The sequence below is a fragment of the Euprymna scolopes genome, chromosome 26 (assembly GCF_053919585.1).
Source record: "Euprymna scolopes isolate OS-2025 chromosome 26, ASM5391958v1, whole genome shotgun sequence".
NCBI classification, from domain to species: domain Eukaryota; kingdom Metazoa; phylum Mollusca; class Cephalopoda; order Sepiida; family Sepiolidae; genus Euprymna; species Euprymna scolopes.
Genome location: NC_136507.1, coordinates 33,355,195 through 33,377,694, shown reverse-complemented (window position 1 = coordinate 33,377,694; position 22,500 = coordinate 33,355,195). Strand labels below are relative to the sequence as shown.

The 22,500-nt window shown below is 34.4% G+C and overlaps 1 protein-coding gene across 1 annotated transcript in view; it reads right to left on the bottom strand.

Annotated features, from left to right (window-relative positions):
- The window catches only part of LOC145247978 (innexin unc-9-like), a 350,087-nt gene that overhangs the window by 196,743 nt on the left and 130,844 nt on the right, over positions 1-22,500 (bottom strand). The window contains exon 3 of the mRNA XM_080109636.1: positions 2,135-3,915. Coding sequence (XP_079965762.1) covers positions 2,135-2,136 — 2 coding nt within the window. The 5' untranslated portion in view covers positions 2,137-3,915. The remainder of the gene's footprint in view (positions 1-2,134; positions 3,916-22,500) is intronic.

The window sequence follows — 22,500 nt, the reverse complement described above, 5'->3', positions numbered from 1 at the left end:
CACCCCAACACACACATACATACACACAAACACACACGGTGCTAGTTGGCCCTTGGGTTTATTTGCCCTTTGGAAGGTCTTGTTTTTAATTCTTCAGAGAGACTAGCCACCCTCCTCATCAAACAAGTCTGGTGGGGAACCAGTTGTCGCCGGTGACCCGACCATGAAGCAGGTAGTACTGGGTTACATGGTACCAGTAGCATATGACATGAGCTGATGTATATATATATATATATATATATATATATATATATATATATATATATACATTTATATATATATATACATTTATATACATGTATCTATATAAATATATATCTATATACATGTATATATACCTATATGTACACGTATATATACCTATATATATGCATATATACCTATATATATATATATACATGCATATATACCTTATATATACATGCATATATACCTAAAAATATACATGCATATATATATACCTATATATATACATGCATATATACCTATATATATATATATATATTATATATATATATATATATATATATATATATATATATATACGTGCATATATACCTATAAATATCCATGCATATATACCTATAAATATACATGCGTATATATTTATAAATATATACATGCTCATATTTTTTTTTACATTGGTGTCACCACTTATCAAGGCCCAGAGGCCACTCGAGGATAAGGGTTAATAGGTATACATTAGTCATTGTGATTTTAGCATAGTAAACAATGGGAATTTTGTAACTTAGATTACTTAGGGGGACGATTCAATTAGAACTTGTTCACATATATATATATATATATATATACATATATATATATGTATATGTATATATATATATATATATATATATATATGTATATATATATATATATATATATATATATATATATATATATATATACCTGTGTATATATACGTACATCTAATTTATAAAACTCACTATGTCTATCTGTCTGTTTCTCATATTTTCAAACCTTCTATCATCCAAAACTAAAAGTCGAAGAGCGGCGCTAGGGGCCTTAAATGCGTTCATTTATGGGTCTTGAGCCGATGAAAATAGTTGCTAAGGCGTTAAAAAGGGGCCAGAATTGAAAAGAAAATCGTTATACATTTTGTACATTCATCTTAGTTTATTTTTAATCAGTTTATATGTGCCTCACCTTGGTACAGTGGTAACGTCACCAGCTTTGGATGCTAGGTTTTTTCTTTCGGTTTCGATTCTAACTGATGGTACCCAAATATTTTTTTTCTTTTTCTTTTTTGTTTTTTTTTTTTTACTTTTTAAACCACGACTGTATAATAATTAGGGATATGACAACAGAATATTCTTTTCATTATTTTGACTCTCGAGTATATACCTGTTAATATTTTATATGTTTTTAGATAGTGTGATGTGGTTCTCTGTTGATTAACTGTGTCTGTGTCGGATATATACTCGAGAGCCAAAACAATGAAAAGAATATTCTCTTGTCATAGCCCTAATAATAATATATACGAAATCTGGGCAAATTAAAATGTCATATTTAAGCGTATTTTTCGACCGGGCAAAGCCGCCCCCCTTCTAGTGTGTAGTATATATATATATATATATATATATATATATATATATATATATATATATATATATATATATATATATATATATATATATTGAATTCTGTCGAGACTATTGCATAACTCTTATTAATACGCATGAGATAGGTGAGAATAGCTAAAATAATAAGGTAGTCTAAACTCTCGAGCTTTGGTTATGTAACTAATCTAGAAAAGGGAGAAGTTTCCCCTATGGATCTGGTCCCTAAATTATAGTTGTTGCGTCCGTATGTCTCAGTTGCGATCGACCTTGCCTGTAAGAGTAAGAAAAAAAAATAATATGTACCGCATTGTTTTTTGGTTGTCACAAGCCTTGTAAATATTAAAGCCTATTAAATAACCAGTTTATTTAGTTTATAGGAATAAACAAAGAAGACAAAGTGACAACTCAGACAGACTCGTATATGATAGATGAATAAACGGTTGATTTTGTCCTCGGTGCTGAGAATAAACAATAAAAAATAAATTGAAAAAGGAGACAGACTCATATAAGATAGATAGATAGATAGATAGATAGATAGATAGAATACTTACATATCTCAAGTTTTTTCCTTTGGTAACAATCCAGCCTGTGATGTAATCAGCTAATTCAACGACAAATATTCCTTTATTTATTTAGTTTGAATTTCCTTTTGTTGGTCGCAACACGAATCGGCGAATTCTCGACGGGAAAATGAGTGTTTTTCGTCCACACGCAAAACAAAATAGAAATTGAAGAGGGAATGTTTTTTGTTTGTTTGTTTGGTTGTTTTTTTTTTTGTTTTTTTTTTGTGCCTGTGTTTTGTTTTGCTGTTGTTGTTTTTTTAAAGAAAAAAAAATCTTTCCTTTTTCTTTTCTTTTTAATATAAAAATATATGAAAAAATATTAATAAACTTTTCGTCTTCTTTTTCTTTTAAATTTGAAAAGTAAATACTTTTTTCCTCCCTTTTATTTTATTTTTTGTTTTTATTTAATATGTTATTTATTTATTTATTTATTCATGTGAAACCGTGCAAGCAAGATTTAAAACAGTTTGGCATTTGAAACGCTTCACATGTTGCATCGACATCCCATTTGCGTAAACGCGCACCTGCTCTACAAAAAGGTGTGTAAACATATAATATACTCACGCATGTGTGATAACTTAATAAACTATAATGATGTAGGGGGGTGGTCGCCCTACAGCATTCATCGACGTTTTTTTTTCTGCCGTAAAAAGGTGTTTCTTTTCCAGGCCAAAACTTTTTCGGCTTAAAAAGACATACAATTGCTTATTATCTGCTTATAGTGTTTGTTTGTGTTTTGTGTGTCTGTTTGTTTGAGGCCTTTTTTTTTCGTTATTTTTGGACTAAAACGTTGGGTTTTCTTTTTTATTCTAACGCGTGCTTCTTTCACTAAAAAGGTGGCCTTCAATTTATAATATTCTTTATTCGTCTAAGGTGTGTTTATATTTTTTGTAGTTGTTGTTTTTGTGTTATTTTTTTCATTTTTCAACGTAAAAAGCGCGGTTCTTTTTTCCAGTCTAAATTATGTTTGTTTGGGTTTGTTTTTGTTTTGTTTTTATCGTTTCTGTTTTTGTTTTTTGTTTTGTTTTGTTTTGTTTTGTTTTGCTTGTTTGTTTGTTTGCTGGGTTTTTCTCCCAATATAAGAAGTTCCTTTTTTCCTTTAAAAGATGTATTTTTTGTTTATTTTAGTTTGTTGTTAAACCACAATATATTTCGGCTTTTCTTTTTAATGGTGTCAGCCAAAACGTTTCTTTTTTTCTTCTTTTCTTTTTCTTTTCTTTTTTTTTTTTTTTTTTTTTTTTTACGTTTACCTTTAAAATGTTTATGATGGGGACAGGACAGGGTCAGTCCAAAAAGGTGTTTCTGCTTTCGTTTTAAAAGTGCTTTTAGATTTTGACGAGGTTGTTTAAGAAAAAAGTTTGTCGAGTTTATAAAATATATGCATATATATATATAAGTACATTAATATCTACATACATACATATAAAAACATTAATATAAATATATGTATATTTATAAATCTGTTCAAAGTTTAGTGATAGTTGTGGCCTTCGTTTTACGGCCAGTAACTGCGTGAAACGCCTTCTTACAGGCAGTACAAACTTTGCCTCGTTTCTTCCTTTCTTTCTTTTTCAGTTGCTCTTCCTCCTCCCTCTCTTTTTTTATTTTTAAACTTTTCCTTTTGATCTTCATCTGCCGCGACCAAAACTCATTTGGTAAGTCCGAGTAAGTTAGTAAGTACGTTGTCGTTGTCGTCACGTCGTTGCCGCCGTGTGGTGGGTGGGGAAGAAGGAGGGGAAGGACTCCTATTTCCCTCGTACACTATTAATCTGGAAAAAAAAGAAAGAAAAGCCATTTTTTTGAATGATAAATAAACAAAAAATTGTAAAGAAAAGTCCTTAAAATAAGTTTTTTTTCTAATTATTTATTTAGAGTTTTTTATTTTATTTTTATTTTTTTCGTTTACTTCTTTAGTCTCACTCCCTCTTTCTCTGCTACCCCCTCTTCCTTTCCCTCTGGACCTCCTCCTACACAAAATATCCCACCGGCTTAGAGAAGTCGCACGGAACTGTCAACTGTTAACAGTGAATAAATATAATTGGGGCAATTGCATAATCATTTTTTTTTTCATATAAAATCCAAAAATACAACGAAAACAAAAAAAAATACACATCCGGCTAACAACAGCAACAACAACAACAACAACAAAATACAGAAAAATCGTTATGGTGTATTGGTGTACGTAATCGTCACGGAACGAAGATTTCATACTCCAAATATCATATAAATTGATCAAGAAGTAATTTTTTCAACTAAGAAAATCAAATTTCTTTACAAAGTCAGACGCAGACGCTAGTTTTAGATCCGCTATGTTTTATAAATAATTGTGAGACAACTCAATTCCAACTATCGAGATTAAAACCAACCTTGTAATGGATACAATTTACTCTTAAAATCGCTAAAAATCGTTAAAAAAATATTTTCTTTGTGTAAAAAAAAAAAAAATAGTTGATCAATTTACGTGATTTTTGGAATATGACATTTTCACTCCGTGACAAGTACGTACACCATAATTTTTTTTTTCTGTACTTTTTGTTCGTTTTTTTTTTTTAATTTAGTCGAATTCTAAATAAGAACTCAAAGTGTAGCCTGTTCTAATGCTACAGCTGATTTTTTCTGTCCTTAGTCAGTGAAAGAGAAATCCTTCTAGACGAAGTCAATTTGTATTTTTGTCTCAATCCAGATTTCTCTTTGTTTCATTTATTTCGAACAGCATATTTATCTTAGGCAGGTCGAACCGGTTTCCTCCGCTGCTTCATGGGAGAATGAAATTCACAATCCGTCCCCAGTCGCATGTATATCCCCGTAATGAGAGATGACTTCGTTAGGTTTTCGCAGTTCATGCAAGTGTGGGGGAGCAGACGTCCTCCTACATACAGCACCTGGTATTCCGATTTAATCACGTTAATACTGAATAGCCTTAACGTTGCTTAACTTCCGTGACCCAACGTGATTTTGCTATAGTTTCCCTTATTTCGTACTTTCCGAAATTTTCTTAATTGGAACAATTTCTTTTCGGTTCATTTAGGGGTTCCTACTGCCTATTACTATAGTGTCTTCTAATTTTCTTCCCTTAAAAAAGATTTTGTTTGTACCTTTGTAGATTTACACACTCCATTGATTACCCCCCCCCCCCCCAAAAAAAAAAAATTGATTCTTCTTCTTAGGCGATTATTTGATTTTATGAATTTAGAATTCAGAGTAGGGGATAAATCTTGGATATTATTAAGTTTTAAGTAATAGCAGTTTTTATCACTAATTTTTATCACCATTTCTAAGTTTGAGTGAATGACAATTACGGTTAAGTTAGGGTTAGGGGTTTTTTTTTGTTGTTTTTTGTATTGAGAGATCACAGATTATTAAAACTAAAAGGCCACTCGAGGATAAAGCTTAATGAGTGGCATGTGGAGGATAAAACAACACTGTGATAATCAGTAATGGCGGGACTTGGGTAGGGTTTGATTGTTGAAGAGGACAGCTCAACAAGAACTTATTTACATTAGACTTGCAAACGACAATGTTATAGCCAGCTGGGAAGTAGCACAGCGGTATTGTGTTCAACAGATGGAGAGTTCCAGGAAAGAAATTTTGCTCATGGAAGTTAGGGGGGGGAGTATTGAACTTCATCAAGTATTCAGCTACCGACAAGATTTGAATTACACTAGAAACTGGATGGATGGATGTAATACATCTTCCTATTTCAGTAGCTTTTTTCCAAGAACTGCAAGGTTATGAGACTCTCTTCCTGCTCAGTTTTCCTTCTCCTTACAGCTCGGTCTTTTCAAGACTAAGGTCAATAGGCATCTCATGTATTTGCGATAATCATCTTATATCAAGTGGCTTCATGCATTGTCTCGAATGATTTCCATTAAAAAAAAACATAGGAAATTAAGTCTGTGGAAACATTTTTGTAACAATTTCATGAAATTAAATAGTTTTTTGTTTTTTTTTAAATAAAAACAAATTTGTTTTTTTAGTAAGGCTAACACCTGATGTTGTTTGTTTAGATTTAAGCAGATGTTTGAAAAATGAAATTGAAATATGCGACGTATTAGTTACATGTTTTTGTTGTTTTTTTTTTTTTTTTTTTTTTTGTTTTTTTTTTTCGTTAATTCAAGTTTAAAAAAGCAATGGTACATCTGGTTTTAATAAATTTACCGGCCAGGGCATAGCTTTTGAACCTAAATTGCCTGCAGACGTGTTTCACGTCAAAAAAAAAAAATGATTCCTTTAAGAAATAAACGAAGCAAAAAAATTACTATGCCCATAACCTAATTAGGATTTTAGAAGACTCTTTTTAGGGTTCGAGATTGGTGTCTTATTTTAGGGAAACATTTTTCAGGAATCAAGATAAAAGTGTCTGAAGGAATCAAAGCATACTATCCCGTGGATTAAATAAAGGGTTCCGTTCGAAATCCCGAGCAGATCTCGGATTTCGGCAGAAGATAGTCGAGTGCGACAAGATATATCTGAAGAAGGTCGGAGGTTACATCGGCCAAAACGTTGTGGAAATAAGACTCAAGATGAGAAAAGTAGTCTGAAGAATCCAAATGATACGAATAGCCAATCCTCATCTAAAAAAACAAATAAAATAAGAGACATAAGTTTCATTTTGATAAACGCAAACAAAATAATCAATTTAAAAGCATAAGTTTAGAAAAGATATGTTTTATACGTTTTTAAGGTTTTCGTTTAGGGACAGATTTTGTGCAGAGTCAATTTAAGTGAGACATTTTAAGGGAAACAATTTTACTTAATACTAAAAGCGAGATGCATTGTATATGATAAACAGTTCAACTAAAAATAATAATGAGTTCCAAAACAAAGATTCACAAACGATATCATACATATATATATATATATATATATATATATATATATATATATATATATATATATATATATATAGTAAAATTGGTAATTAGTAAAAACCTGAAGAGAGTGCTCAATACTATTGCAGAGCAAATATGTCTTTTATTTTTTTATTACCGTTTTATCTGTTCAGTTACATATGTTTCGGATACTGGACCATGTTTACGATCCAGCAGCCTCGTCAGACCTTACAGAAATGGTTGTTATTATTTGGAAGAAGGGTTTTAGAGGAAATACGAGAAAAAACGGGAGGGGGAAGAGATAATAAGGGGGGAGACGGGTATCGACAATAGTTATGTTTTGAGGGTTAAAATACATTAGATTGTAGTGTGTGCGCGGGGGGTAGCAGATTTAGGTAGGCGTGGGTTGAGATATATAGATATAGACAGGGGTAGGGGAGAGAGGGAGGTAAAAAGGGGGATAAGGGGGGAGGAATTTCAATTTTAGGTTTTAAGATTTGGCCGGTTTTTGGTTGTTTAGGCCGGCACTGGAGTATATGAAATAGATGAGAGAGAGAGAGAGAGAGAGAGAGGACTTGTATACGTGTCATATGCGCTTGACAAGTAAAAGTTTCCATATCGAATGTTCGTAATAGCCAGGATAAGTCGATTCGTTCATTTGAGTTGACAATGAGTGGGTATATATCACAATACGTAGATGTCCAAATATAGCTATAGACATAAATTGATTTATAAGGTGTTAAAAACCAAGTACCCCAACTTAGAACAATAATTAAAATAATTAAAGTATCTAATCCCCATAAAATTACCCTAGACTCCTCCCCAAACTCTATAATTGTACCTACCTAGAACTACTATCCCACCCGACTATTAACCATACAACCGTTTAGAACCCCCCTTTTTTACTTGTTAGAAATATAGCTCAATATTCTTCTGAATAATCCAATAGCGCTTATGCAACCAACTCACCTCTTTATTCATCAAACGTACCCTGTCTCTCTAAGTATTCAACTTATCCTATATTCTTATATATTCTCTGATATACTCTCCTCCCCCCATACCCTTACACCATACTCTCTCTTCCGTCTATATATTTCCAACTACCTATTCTACACCCTCTATATATATTCCTCCACTTACCTTTTACCATCTACACATTCGTCTATCCATGGATCCAACTCCCCCCAACTCACTTACTAATTACTACTAAAACTATCCACATGCATATAGGTGTACATATATGAGAATCTGCATTGATATCTTTATGTGTATATATGTACTATTTCTTTGTATGTATGCCAGAAATACTATTAAACCTTGCATTTTTTACTTAAAAAATGCTAGGTGTATTTATGGTATCTTTTATAAAAAAAAAAAAAACGAATATTTTTGCTGATAAGGAGACTTTGTTTAAAAAAAAACTATATGTTAAAATTATCGTCCATGACTTAATGTCTAGCGCAATAAAAACATCGTTTCCGAAACGATCGTACAATTTATTGACTTGTTGTGTTCCTCCTTATGAAACAGAGCCGCTGCTCAGCTACTTTGGATTTAACGGATTGAGCATATAGCTCTTTTGCATTTTTATTACTCTTTTACAGTGGTTGTTGGCAGTCCTGAAAGCAGCTTTAGTCTCAGTACATCTATTACGTTGATAGCTATGGAAAAAGTTAATTTCTGTGCGCAATGGCAGCAGCACATTCTGGGGAGAACCATGGCTGGCTGTTAGGTTTTTGTTGGAATTTTTTGGATGGTATGAATTGGTCTATGCCTACAATTAACAATTCGGTCAGGTCTGATACTATAGAGGGCACATCCTTTTTAAACATTGAATGCCGAGATAGATCGGAAATGAATGTACGGAAGCTATCCCAGTCAGCCATAGAGTATCGATATACAGTATGGTGGAGAGGTACGTCTGAAGACTTATTACATTTCATTTTTATCTTAACTGCTATAACGGAGTGGTCGGAGGATCCTAGAAGAGATGGAACAGAACATGAACATAGCTCAGGGGAAGTTGTGAGGAAAACGTCCAGAAGGCTTGCATACTGACCGGTAGTATAGAGAACACAGGTGGGTTCGTGAACAATCTGAGTGAGGTCATAAGTAGTGGCAAAATCGTGACAGAACCTCCCCTCGTCATCGGTCTTATTTGAGTGGGTCAGCCATTCCACATTATGGACATTGAAGTCACCGCAAATGTGAATGTTAGCCGAAGGATGAGCAGACAGGATGTGGTCAATTTTCTCAGATATGCTCTTAAAGATAGTAACACCACTGTTGTGGGGGTGATAGAGGGCAAATATAAATGCAGTGGTGTAAGCTAGTGCAACCCGGAAGAACATATAAGGTAAATTAGGGTCTTCTCTGGAGGTATCTCTACCACATGGAAAGCCATCTTTAATGTAGGCACATATTCCATGCCCATGGCGATCTTGGGGTTAGATTTAGGTGATAAGTTAGAGTATCCTTTAATTATGAATTCGTCTAGAGAAGTGGTTGACCCTATGCCAGTTTCACTTAGAAAGAATATGTCCGGTTTCGTCTCATGTAATTGTGTTTCAACCTCTGGAAGTTTGGAACGTAGACGCCTGATGTTGGAGAAGGAGACCTGGTAGTAGGGGTCTACGTTGGAGGATTGGGTTCTAGGTTTATTCGTGTTTTGTTTTTGGAGATTTGTCATGTTGAGGTTTTGGGATTTGTGGAACAGGTCGATAAACTTGATTGGAGCAGGACAGAGAGGGAAAGTAAGAGAGAAAAAGACAAGAAATTATTTTTGTAGCACATGATAAGGTAAAGCCTTAACGATTACCAATTAATATGGCATCGAGAGGCCCTACCAGAAACTACTTTATGGTCCAGAATCCATTCACCAAATGGCAATACAGCAGCCCCGGTACTTTGCACCTGCTGATAGGACAGTCTCCTTAGTGGTTAATCCAAGGTTCGGGTCCCTGACTACTAGGCGGATAACGTCCAGATAAAACGTTTACCTCCAGCACCCTTACTAGTGACATGACCACAAGGATAGACAAAGAAACAGAAATTTTCCGACATCTCAGGCTACTGTTCACAAAGTACTACTGGCCTGGAAAGCATCATTTTCTTCACCCTTTGTCAGAAAAATCGCTCATTAGAAATGAGAACTGAAGGACAAAAAAGGAGAAGCGAGAGTTACTGGAGCTGCCGATAACACATCCACATGTATTATCTACTCTCCATTAAAAAAAAAAGGTGAGAAGGACTTATTAATATCTCCTTAGTATAAGTCCGTTGCCCCATTCTCAGTTTAGGATAGTACTTGAAGATAGTCTCTCCTCCCATATTAATGCATGGATACTTTTTGCCTTTATCTACCTCGAGCTAGAATGTTCGACCATTCCAGCTCCACCCCATAATAAATATGCTATAATGGAACTTTTATCAAATTGGAAAGTTTGGTTAAATTTTAACTCGTTTAAAAATCTGGTTAAAAAGTAATACCTTTAGGGTTACGTATTAACTTTAGACTAGCTAGAAGTAATGCATACTTTAAAGAGAAAAAAACGCCGCGTGTTTTTGAGTTCAGATAATATCCAGGTATAATTTGGGATATGTTCAATTTCATAGGAGACTTGTTTCTTTTCTTTTTTTTCCTCGTTTTAAATATAGGAAAAAAGTATTGGTTAATAATATTATATTTGACAAAAAGGATTCAGGAAAAACAAAAAAGAGGAATAAAAAGAAAACGAGACAAATATTCGGGATTAAAGTCAAAGCTGGAATAAGGAAAAAATAAAACAAATTTTGCAAGTTCAAACTTCACACTTAAATGTCTTCATTTTGTTTTCAATTACTCCAAAGAATTATATAATACTTGGAAATTTAGGGCGGGGGGTTGCATGACGTGGACTGTAGGTACACACCCTGCATGTAAATTTCTTTTTTTTTTTTGTTAAATGAAAAAAAGTTTATATAAAATAATTTTATAAAAGAAACTAGGTTTTCTAGTTACTTTACTGCACGGAAGCAGGTGAAGCTTCCACCCGAACGATTTCACGGATTTCGGTGTCTATGACTGCTTGCGTGAGCTAAGAAATGAATATAACTTTGCCAGAGTCGAGTGAGGGTGGAGGGAAGCTGACGTAATATAGACCTTTATTCTGTTATGTAATTTAACTCAACTCTTTATTATAGGGGGAAAAAAACTCCTAATATGCACTCAGGGCAAATTAGACAAATTTAAAGATAAGTCTATCATTTTTTTTTTAAATACTTTTTTCTATTATGTTTTCCATATCGGCGGATGTATACTTTGCTTTAAAGCAGTGTAGCTTTAAACGATTTGCAACATTTTCGTTAGATGCATTAAAGGAGAAACTTCGCTACTACAGGTCGAAGAACATGATTTTGAAAAAAATCGCATTGTCTAAGAAAACGGTGAACGGAGAAAAAATCACCGAATAGCTAAAGAACTGGCGTCACATGACGTAAACAAAAGATATTTAACATGTGAACTCTTAATATTAAATGGACAAAAATAGAAGTCGATGTCCAAACCGTTAGGTCCAAGAGTCGTATATCCATTTATGAATGAATTTAACTAAGAAATAAAAACATTTCTATTACAATCTGCGTATGTGTAATACCTAAAGGAGATGAATGTCCCTGTCTTGCACAGTACCAGGTCACCCTGTGATCAGATGTTAATCTTTCTTTGATATTCTGGGGGATAATCATACAGCAGGTAGGTGGAGTTACTTAGCCCAGGCGAAACTTAGCCCACGAGAAACACCCGTCTGGCTGAAACTACTGTCAATAATTTTCCCCACTCTTTATCTGTGCCTAAATCCAAACGTAGATTCCATGAGCAAAGCTTCTTTCTTAGAACTGCGCGCCAGTGGAACTCTCTGCCGCTTGCCTGTTTCCCACCTGACTACAACTTGGACGTCTTCAAGTCCAACATAAGCAAACTCCTGACAAACCGCCCTCTTAAGTAAAACACTCTATCAAAACCCCCAATACTAATGATTACTACAATACTATCTCATTGATTACTGTACACGCAATAACCCTTATCCCTGAGTGTCCTTCGGGCCTTGATAAGTGGTGACCCCATGTAAAAAAAACAACAAAAAACAATGCATCTAAGATACGGTTCCACTACTGAAAAACATAACCGGTTACAGTGAGTCCGTTGGCCTTGTACGGCGATATTCTAATGATATCAGAAGTAGTAAGGCGTAGAAACTATCACAAAAATGTTTAATCTGGTCTACTCGGATATAGGTTTCTAATACAATAATTATAACCCCAAATAGGAAAACACTGTCTATGTTGTCATACCAAGGGAAGCAACTCTGACTTGACAATAAATTACAGAGTCGATTCGATCCGATGTCTCCGTTCAGTCTCAAGAAACAATGGATACATTCTGTAAGGGTAGCGTGTGTAATTATGAGTCAAGGGTTTCACAAGTCCAAACCACACCTCTTCTGAATCGGCACCGCTTGAGTCCAGTGGCAAGGAGAAGTGCTAGACAACTGGAAACAGTGCCAAGATAAATAGAGAGCACATACAGCACCTGGAATTCCCAGATGGTCACTCATTTTGGTATTGACCAGGCTCAACTTTGCTTAACTTTGATGATCTAACGGGAACCGGTGTGCAAATGTGAATTATGTCGTCGAGAGTAAATTGATTTTCTTGGTTTAATTCCTTTATATTTGACTCTTAGACTTTTCCAGACAAACGGTAAAACCTGGATCCATCGCATTACTTTGAAATATTTATTTGCACAAAATATAAAATTACATTATGGACACATAAGGCACAAGGCCATTCAAAAATGTGGGGATCACGGGAAGCGAAAGTTACAACCCAAATTCACTGTCTACTCTCCTTGAAATTACTTTTATATACGAACACGAAACCTATCTCTGACCCGCTGGGTTACAACCACAGCAACTTTGAAATATTTATTTGCATAAAATATTAAAATACCTAATCAACAAATTAGACACCAGGCCATTCAAAAGTTTGTGGATAACAGGTGTCGATGGCTATCCTTGGACTCCAATACTTAAAATTGTCTATTCTACTCTTAATTAGAAATATCTCAGTTACCACAATATCACATCCACTCCAAAGGTTGTCCTACTTAAAATAAAACTAAATTTGAAAAAGTTGTAATGAATTATTTACAACTAGCAGAGACGCCCGGCGTAACCCGGTCGTAATGTACGCTTAAACAGAAACAAAAAATTATGAAGAATTCTTAATAAAATTATTTATAAAAAAAAAAAAGTGTAGATTACTGGAGCGCCATCAGCTTTATAATCGAAACCGAAACAAAAGCGTGAAGAATTCTTGGTAAAATTGTTTATTACAAGAAATCGAAGTCCATAACAATTAAACAGCTCGGGTGTTAAGCATGACACAGAAAATAACATACACGCTATCGTATTAATATATAGATAATAATATACCCCACCTCGTTACTTTGATGTTGCTTTTAAGTCCAAACATTTTTTTCACGTTGAAATAGATGTAGATCCAACATGGCTGTTCCCGGGAAACATAATCTTCATTTAATTTTCATACTTTTTCTAACATACGATCCGTTTGTTTCGTTGATATAGTCACTCCTTTAGCTAGATTAGCCATTTTTTATTGCTAGATCAGTTACGTGAACACTATTTCTATAAGTAAAAAAAAATGCCTGAAGTGGAATCTGGACATAAATGTCAATCGCTATTAAATACAGTATGTGACCATTTTCATGACATTTTGCGTGTATGGATTTCTCGGTTCAACGTAACTGTGATAATTACACATTTATTCATTTATTTGTTGGGAAAGTTAATTTCTTGTAAGTCAGACGTGTTTTTCATTTTTTTTTTAATGTCGCGGATAATTAAACAATACAAATAAAAATAAATAAATAATGAAAACAATAACATAATCATATTTTCGAAACGAGTTAAGAAGAGGAACGCATCGGTTTTTTAGTTGGAAAAAATGATGAAGAGATTTAAGATTACGAAGATGTAAAAAAGAACGGAGGAAATATGATCGGACATTTATTACAGGTTCAAATCTCAAGGGTTTCTCTAGAAGTCTATTTTCTTTTTATATATCAATCCTTATATGAGAAGAAAAACTGGACAAGCAGAAAAGTCCCACCCCCTACACTGTAGAGGTCCCTAGATGTAAGAAAAACTTCTGCTATAATAGTTTCTTCCCTGGAATTGCTAGAATTTAGAATTCTCTTCCGGGTTCCTGCTTTCCCAACTGTACTGACATGCAGAAGTTCAAGTGTGATGTGAATAGACATCTTGTTGCTCAACTTCCTACATAGTATCGCTGCAATTTATGTCCCTGAAAGTAGCCCCCTACATCAAAGTAGCACTGTGTACTGTTTGGGGTGAAAATATAATAAAGCAAACAAACAAACAAACAAACAAACAAACAAACAACAACAATAACAAACATAACAAAAACACACGGTACCAACATCTCGTTATCACCTAGATTATAATTCTTATTCACTTTCCCGCACATATAATTACCTCAGTTGATCTAGTAACATGTAGATTGCAGCACCATATTTTTAATGTTCAATTTGATGGAGGAGAAAACAGATACTACACTTTGATCCGATCCTGAATGCTAGAATCTTAGCTAATTAAGATATTTTTAAATATACTATCAAAATCGCTTGAATCTTTTTTTAACTGTATTAATTTTATTAGTTTTTTTAGCTCGTTTTGTTTGGGAAATTCAAGGATGGTTTCGACTTTCCATTCGTGTTGTAAACATGACCTCCCGCCTAACATCACACAAAGGACATTATTTTTAGATTTTGACGCGTTTCATTAGCAGAAATAATGAATAATAACGAACGTTAGGTGGAAAAACATGTGTTTTTAAAGTCGTTGGTAAACACCGCAACATGAACTGCCAGGGCAAACATTAAAGGTCACAGCTAGAGCAGAATGCAGAGAAAAATTATCTATCTATCTATCTATCTATCTATCTATCTATCTATCTATCTAAAAGGAACTTTTTGCGCGTGTCTGTGTGTGTGAGTTCGTTCCCCATGGACTCAAAATTCGCTGGGCAGACTTTTATGAAATTTCACGCAAACCTACTTTGTGGGCCTGGTTGTGTTCTTAGATAAGTTTGTATAGGAATGTCTCTGATAAATATTGATAATCGATAATCGAATTACTCTGACAAAAGAAGTAACAGGTGATTTTTACCAAAGTTAACACCTTACACAGCCTAACATCGCAAGTACATTTAAGAAGTTTTATTATCACACAAGCCAAAAGACCCGACATATAAAATCAACAGTAGGCTTTATGATATACAGGAGGGCGTTCGAAATGAATGTTTCTGTTTAAAGCACAATTGAGGCATGGCACTTGACTTTTGCGTTTTAAACAAGTACATGCCATTATATATATATATATATATATATAAATTTATAAAATCAACAGTAGATTCTCAGTGCAATGTATTCTAAACTGTATTGTGGGGAAAGTCACTGGGGGGGCATGTAAAGCTTTTTTCCGGTGCACTGCGATGGGTCCCTAATTAGAGCAGGCAATCAATCGATTTGATTGACTAATGGGCTATTTTACCGATTATGTTGACAATAAAAATATGGGAATGTCGACATTTTTTTTACAAAAGAATCACCACTTATCAAGGTCAAGAGGCCACTCGAGGATAAGGGTTAAATAGTGTACAGTGGTCAAAAGGACAATATCATAGTCATCGTTAGGAACGTAAATTAGGGAAATTTGATTACTTAAGGGGAAAGGCTCATCAAGAACTTGTTTACATTGGACTTGAAGATGAGCATATTGTAGTCAGATAGAAAACAGGTAGACGGAAAAGAGTTTCACAGGTGTGCAGTTCTAAGGAAGTAGCATTGTTCCAGGAACTTAAATTAATAAACAATCGGAAAAGCTTACTGACCCAGGCATCTTCTTACCGAATATTTATGTGTCTTTTTTTCAGCAATGAAATGTAAAGCGCTAGTAAAGTATACTGCAAAAAAAAAAAATTAGAAATGGCTTTATGCTATTGTGTGTTCTTATATTTTATTAAATAAGATATCATTTCGAATTAAAATCTAGTTAGTATTAAGCATGTAAAATTGAGAAAGTCATGCTTGAAATTCATCAAAAATATCTGAATAAACGAAATCAAAAACAAAATGGCGACCGAATTTGGCCTGATGTGGTGGAATTTCGCTTATTCAGATAGATGAATTCAAAGTAATTTGACACTATTTCCCCACTGCACTACTTGCTCTAGGTCAGAAGCAAGGGAAAACTTGAACGCGTCTGCATGTGTGCATGTGTGTGTGTGTGTGTGTGTGTGTGTGTGTGTGTGTGTGTGTGTGTGTGTGTGTGTGTGTGTGTGTGTGTGTGTGTGTTGAAAATTAATCTTGCATAATGTTTATTTAAGTTCTGGACAACTTTAAATTTTACTTTGTAAATATAAAACTGTTGTTTATGTTTTTTCTCTTTTTGTTTGTTTGTTTGTTTGTTTTTCTTTGAGTTTTGTTGGATATTGTGCTATTTCAGCAACGTTATTGTCGAAAGAAAAAAAAATATTAATATTAAGTCGGCTTAACAGCTTTTTAAATAAGCAACATATTTCATTCATTCACATTCCACTATACACTCGTTTTTGATTCAAGAAGAAAACTAGCAGGCCTACTCAACGTTATCCGGGATGAGATAATAACATAATAGGATTTGTTTTACAATGCACAGAGATTCGAAAAGGTGGTCGAAAATCAAATATATGACAAATAAATATTACCAAAGGCAAGATAACTTAGTCTTCTACCTAACTGGATAGGTTTTTAGTGTTTTTACTTAATGTAAAATGTTTATTCGGTTCAAAAAACATGTACGGTCTACTGGTACATGAGCACAAGGAAAAATGGCCGCAACGTGTTTGTTCCGCGGTCATCTTTTTTTTTTTTTTGTGTGATCGAGTACCAGGTTACATTACTTGTTTTCGAGTCGAATAAAGATTTTGCATTAAGTAAAACACTAAAAAAAAACTACTACACATGGTAGAAGAGTAATTTATATTGCGTTTAGTAACATTTAATCGGATATATATATATTTGATTTTTAGATCACTTTTATCGAATTTCTGTGGATTGTCAAACAAACCTGGATTATTATTAACGAATGTATACCGTCCGTTAAAAATTACTGAAAAAAAAAAATAACTGTGCTTCACCGGTGTTAGCATTATTATTTAAATAAAACCATAGAATTCGTATTATTTGGATTACTCGGAATAATGTTCTCATCTTAAGTGCTATTTTCAAAACGTTTCGGCTAATGCAACCTCCGACCTTCTCCAGGTGTATCTCATGAATCTTTCTGTCGAACTCGGGAATCTGGGTAATAATAGGAAGTCAACCTTAAGTTTATTTTCGATAACCCTGTAAGCATTGCTTCCTTTATTTATTCTTTTAGTCCTCACATTCCATGAGCGATGTTTCGGACAATGGTGTAAGAATTGTTTTTTTTTTTTTAATCTATCTAACCGTCATCGTGTACTAATTTTTGACATCGAAGTAGTTTTTTTTTTAGTTTTTTTTAGTTCTTTATTTGAAATGGCTTCATGCGTTGTCTGAAGCGATTTCCATAAAGATTTAAAAAAAAAAAAGGAATAATTTCGATTGGAACCCATTTATTTAATTCCACAGGGGACTCATTCCTATGCAGTCTATTGATGTTGGCATTCTGTAGATGTTCAGTGTAAATAGAAACGCGCTGATATTATTGTAGCTCTTTTGTTAAAACTGCAAAAGTATTTAGCTAAGCTAGCAGGAACATGTTCTCGTTCCGTTAGTCATGACCGGGTAGAAGTTTTTAAAAAGTGTATTCTTAGTAACGCTCGCATTGAGGATTGAACCTTTAGCCTCGAAAATAGAATTCAATTTTACCTAGAGTATTACTCAGGTCTCTGCCTTCGAATTAACATTGAGAACATAACACTCAAGATGAGAACAGTATCCCTAATAATCTAAATTATGCAAACAATTAAGCCCAATCTCAAAAAAATTATGAAGTCATAGAAGTAAGCAAGGAATTTAATTTTTCACGAAAGGTGTTACAAAAATAATGCCTCCTATTTTTATTCCGATCGAACAGATCAGAGGGGATTGGAAATTGCATTTTTATGATGACTGAAATTATGTATTCATGATTTGCAAGTTTCATCTCTCAATTGCAGATATTGACAGTGTGAGACTCTAAGAAAGCAACCCCTGTCATGCGCGTACGTCAGAAGCAGAGATGCGTCATTAAATTCCTGGCAAAAGTGTATTGAGAATGGTGGTGGAATTCTGGAACAGAAAATGTCGTTCGTTTTAATGATACCACTCCTGTCTTCACAGCGCTTCAATTTTTTGGAATAAAAAAATAGGTTTAATTTTTGGAACCAACCTCGTATGACAAAGCACTCATGTAACTCATGCACAACCATTGTTCATTGCTGGTAAAAATACATTGATAATGGTGATGACTATGTGGAAAAATAAATTCTGGATCACAAAAGTTCACTCGTTTTAATGGTACCACTCCCGTCTTCGTAGCTGTTCAACTATTTGAGTTAACTAAATAAATAGACGGCCTTATTTTTTTTTAAAACACTCAGATATCTATATATTAACAGTGTGTGTTATTTATTTTGTATGTCACGCTTACATCTGAGTGGCTATCCTTTCATTGTTATGGACTTCCATTTCTTGTAATACATTTTACCAATAATTCTTCATAAGTTTTGGTTTCGATTTCGATTATAGTTGATGGCACTCAAGTCATCTATTTTTTTTATAAACAATTTTATCAAGAATTCTTCATAAGTTTTTGTTTCGGTTTCCATTATAACTTAATGGACTCAAGTTATATATAAGAAGACAGGAGTGGTATCATTAAAACGAATAAAAAGTTATATATAAGAAGACAGGAGTGGTATCATTAAAACTGTGCGAAGACAGGAGTGGTATCATTAAAACGAATTTCTTTTTCGGGAAGTGTTGGTTTCGGTTTTGATTCAAGCTGATACACCCGAGTCATATGGATATTTTTTTTTCAATTTTTGTAATCGCAACTTTATGATATATAAAAATCGATAGAACATTAACTCGATAATAATATATACGAAATTCGCAAGAATTAAAATTTCATATTTAAGCGTACTTTCCGAGCAGGCTACGCTGGACGTCCCTACTAGCTTAGATAAATACTTTTGCAGTTGTACAAGGTGACGTCACAGTGAGGAAGAAGAAAACGAAAAGATTACAAAAAAAAAAAAGAAAAACGTGACTAAGAAGGGGAGAAATAGACGTATTACACACGTACAGGGAAGGACATGTCCTAAACATGGCCGGATAAAGACAAATTACCATGCATTCGACACGGCAAACTTTTTTAAGCACATTGGAATACGAGAAGACTCTTCAACAAGAGACAAGTACCTGTAAATAAATGTATGTTTTTTCAACTGGAAAAAGTGAATCGAATTCTTTGCTTGTCTTTGTTTCATTGCGACTGTCTGCATACAACCAGTTACGTGTTTTGTATATGTAACAACTACATTACAATAGCACTGGTGCCGCCTCGACTTAAATAACCCTGAATAACTCAACAAGTAACAAAATCCTACGTCTTTACTGTAATGTTTCTATAATACTAAAAGCAAATTCAAAACAGTGAAACAATAACGATTTAAAGGGTAAAACGATAAAATTGTCGATCTAGAAAAAACGACATGATTCCATTTCTCTTTTATTTTTTTTATTTTTGTTGCATACCATTTACCAGTTGGCCAGTTGTGTACAAATCCCAAGAGCGATAGGAGCTTTCTATCATGTCTGGAAGTGATACAATATTCAATGAGCGAGATCGGAGATGCGCCGCTGTAAAACTCATGCTCTCTATCGATCCAATTATGACGGAAGGATCATTGCCACCACCTTCAAAATGTATTGCTGGATTGCCACGAATAACAGGATAGTGTCTAGGGTGATGAAAACAAAGTTTCCAGCCACGGTTATGGTCTTTGGTGTGGTTTAAAGTGAGGGCCACATCATGCCACCTCACATCTTCGAAGTCGGCTTAAAAGGCAATATAAAAGTGTATCTGGATGTGCTGAAGAGTGTGGTAATCCCCCGATACAATAGGTGACCGGTGGTAGACCCTAGATGTGAAGGCTTCATTTCAGACGAGTGCTACAACTTTTTACCTTTCTCTGCCCCGACTTGAACCTGCTGGACTTCTTCGTTTGGTTATACGTCGAAAACATCACAAACATGACCTCCCACAATACCAAAGCCAGATTGATCGCCGCCATCTACTGAGTATTCACCGAGCTTCCGCTAGGGCTTGTGGAAAAAGCTTTCTACCGGTTCCAGACCCGTATCAAGGCGGTGATTGAGGCTTAAGGCGGCTACATTGAATAGATGTCAGTTCTATTACATAATCAAGTTATCTGTATTGATTTTTTTTTTCGATAAAAGTTTTAAAATAAAGTTGTAGTATTGCTTTCTTCCGGGCGATAATTTTATCGTTCCACCCTATAATTGGAACATTTTTAGGAAGAAGTATACAAGGATTTGCGATTTGAAATACCAATCGTATTATTTAGATTCTTCGGACTACCGTTCTCATCTTGAGTGTTATTTTCACAACATTTCGGACGACTTAACCTCCGGCCTTCTTCATGTGTGCCTTATCGAACTCTGGAATCTTTTCTGTCAAACTCAGAAACCTGCATGGAATTTCGAACGCAAAGACCTGGAGGAAGCATGCTTTCGTTTCATAAGCCATGATTGTGTAAGTCCTAATTAATTTTCAATTGTATTTTTCTTAGGAGAAAGTATCGGGTATGAAACATAAACGTCTCTATGCAGCTTAATAACATAAATGCATGTTCATACCAATAATACTAAGCTCTACACACGTATTGAGCACTTTTTAAATTGATGCTGGAAATATATGTACGTAATATGTATTACTTTGCAATATCATGTGTTTGTATTACTTTGACTATTTGAGCTATTATTCTCATCTTGGATATTATTTTCACAACGTTTCGGTCGATGTAACCTCCTACCGTCTTCAGGTGGATTTTGATATTAACAACACTAAATATGAGAACAATAGTCCGAAGATTCCAAATAATACGAATAACCAATCCTCATCTAAAACAAATCAGAAACATTGGAAGATCATGTTTCAATGTTTACATAATCGTTTTGGATATCCTTATTATTTTTGCAATTTTGCATTTTGATTTATTTTTATATATTTTACTAAAAGAAATAACTAATTTCCTATATTCAAAAGCAGCCTGGGTGACGGCGGTGCCCGGATGTTTTGAGGTGTGTATAGAGAAAAAAAAAGATGTAGTAGGCAGGCAGACTCATACCCGTACCGCAAAGGATGAAAAAAACGTGAAAAAAAACGTGACGTCTTTGCTGTTGCGTCAACCGCCAAACGGGAAGTGACGTGGGTTTAAATTAAGGCTAGTCAATCGAAAAGAGGAGATGATTTTCGAAAATATCGGCGAAAAAAGCGACCTCTCCTTGTAGAAAAGGGCCCAGTTGAGGGTGAAGGAATGATTGCCAATTTTTCGATATTTGTTGTCCGAATGGTCGAGCTTCAAAACGATAGCGACCTCGTGAAAATCCGTCGCTTCTGTCGAAAGTTTTAGGCTGACATACATATATACATTTAAACAGACAGCTAATATATATATTATAGGAGATAACGAAAATCGATTAACTACAGAAAGAAAAAAGAATAGTGTTTCTACACAATACGAGACGAACTAAACTGACTTTTGTCAAACGAAATCTAAAAATTATAGTTAAGTTTGGAGTCAGGTTGGTAGGGGGAACAAAATCTGTTTCGTATTGTGTACAAGTTTCTAATTTCTAGCATAGTTTTACAGTTCAGTTGGCATGTAGAAATGCGTATAACACTAGAGGAAGGAAGGGCGCACCTGATATATATTTTCGCTTTGGTTTTGTACGGTAAGGCGATGTTAGTTTCTTATGACTTGCAAAAATTGGCATATAATAATAAACCAAATCCACCAATTAGATCACCGAAATTAAGCAACGTAAAGCCTGTTAAGTACCAAGTGGGTGACCAATTCGGAAATGGCAGGCATTGTATGTAGGAGAACGTTGAGGCCTCCCTGTGAGAGTTGTAAAACCCTAAGGGGGTGGTCCATGCGACTGGGGCCGCTTGTTAATTACTTACTCCCATGAAATTTCCTTCTTCGGAGTAAACCGGTTAAACCCGCGTACGGTTAGTGCTTTAGTTTCATCTCATTTCATTGTCTTGTTGTTTAAGGACGAATTTCAGAAACAACTTGGCTTCTTGAAATGATAAAATGCTCGTAGACCATAGATCTCCACTAAGATTCTCAACATTGTGAAATAATTCAAATAATTGATATCATAATTGAACGTGTCCCTTA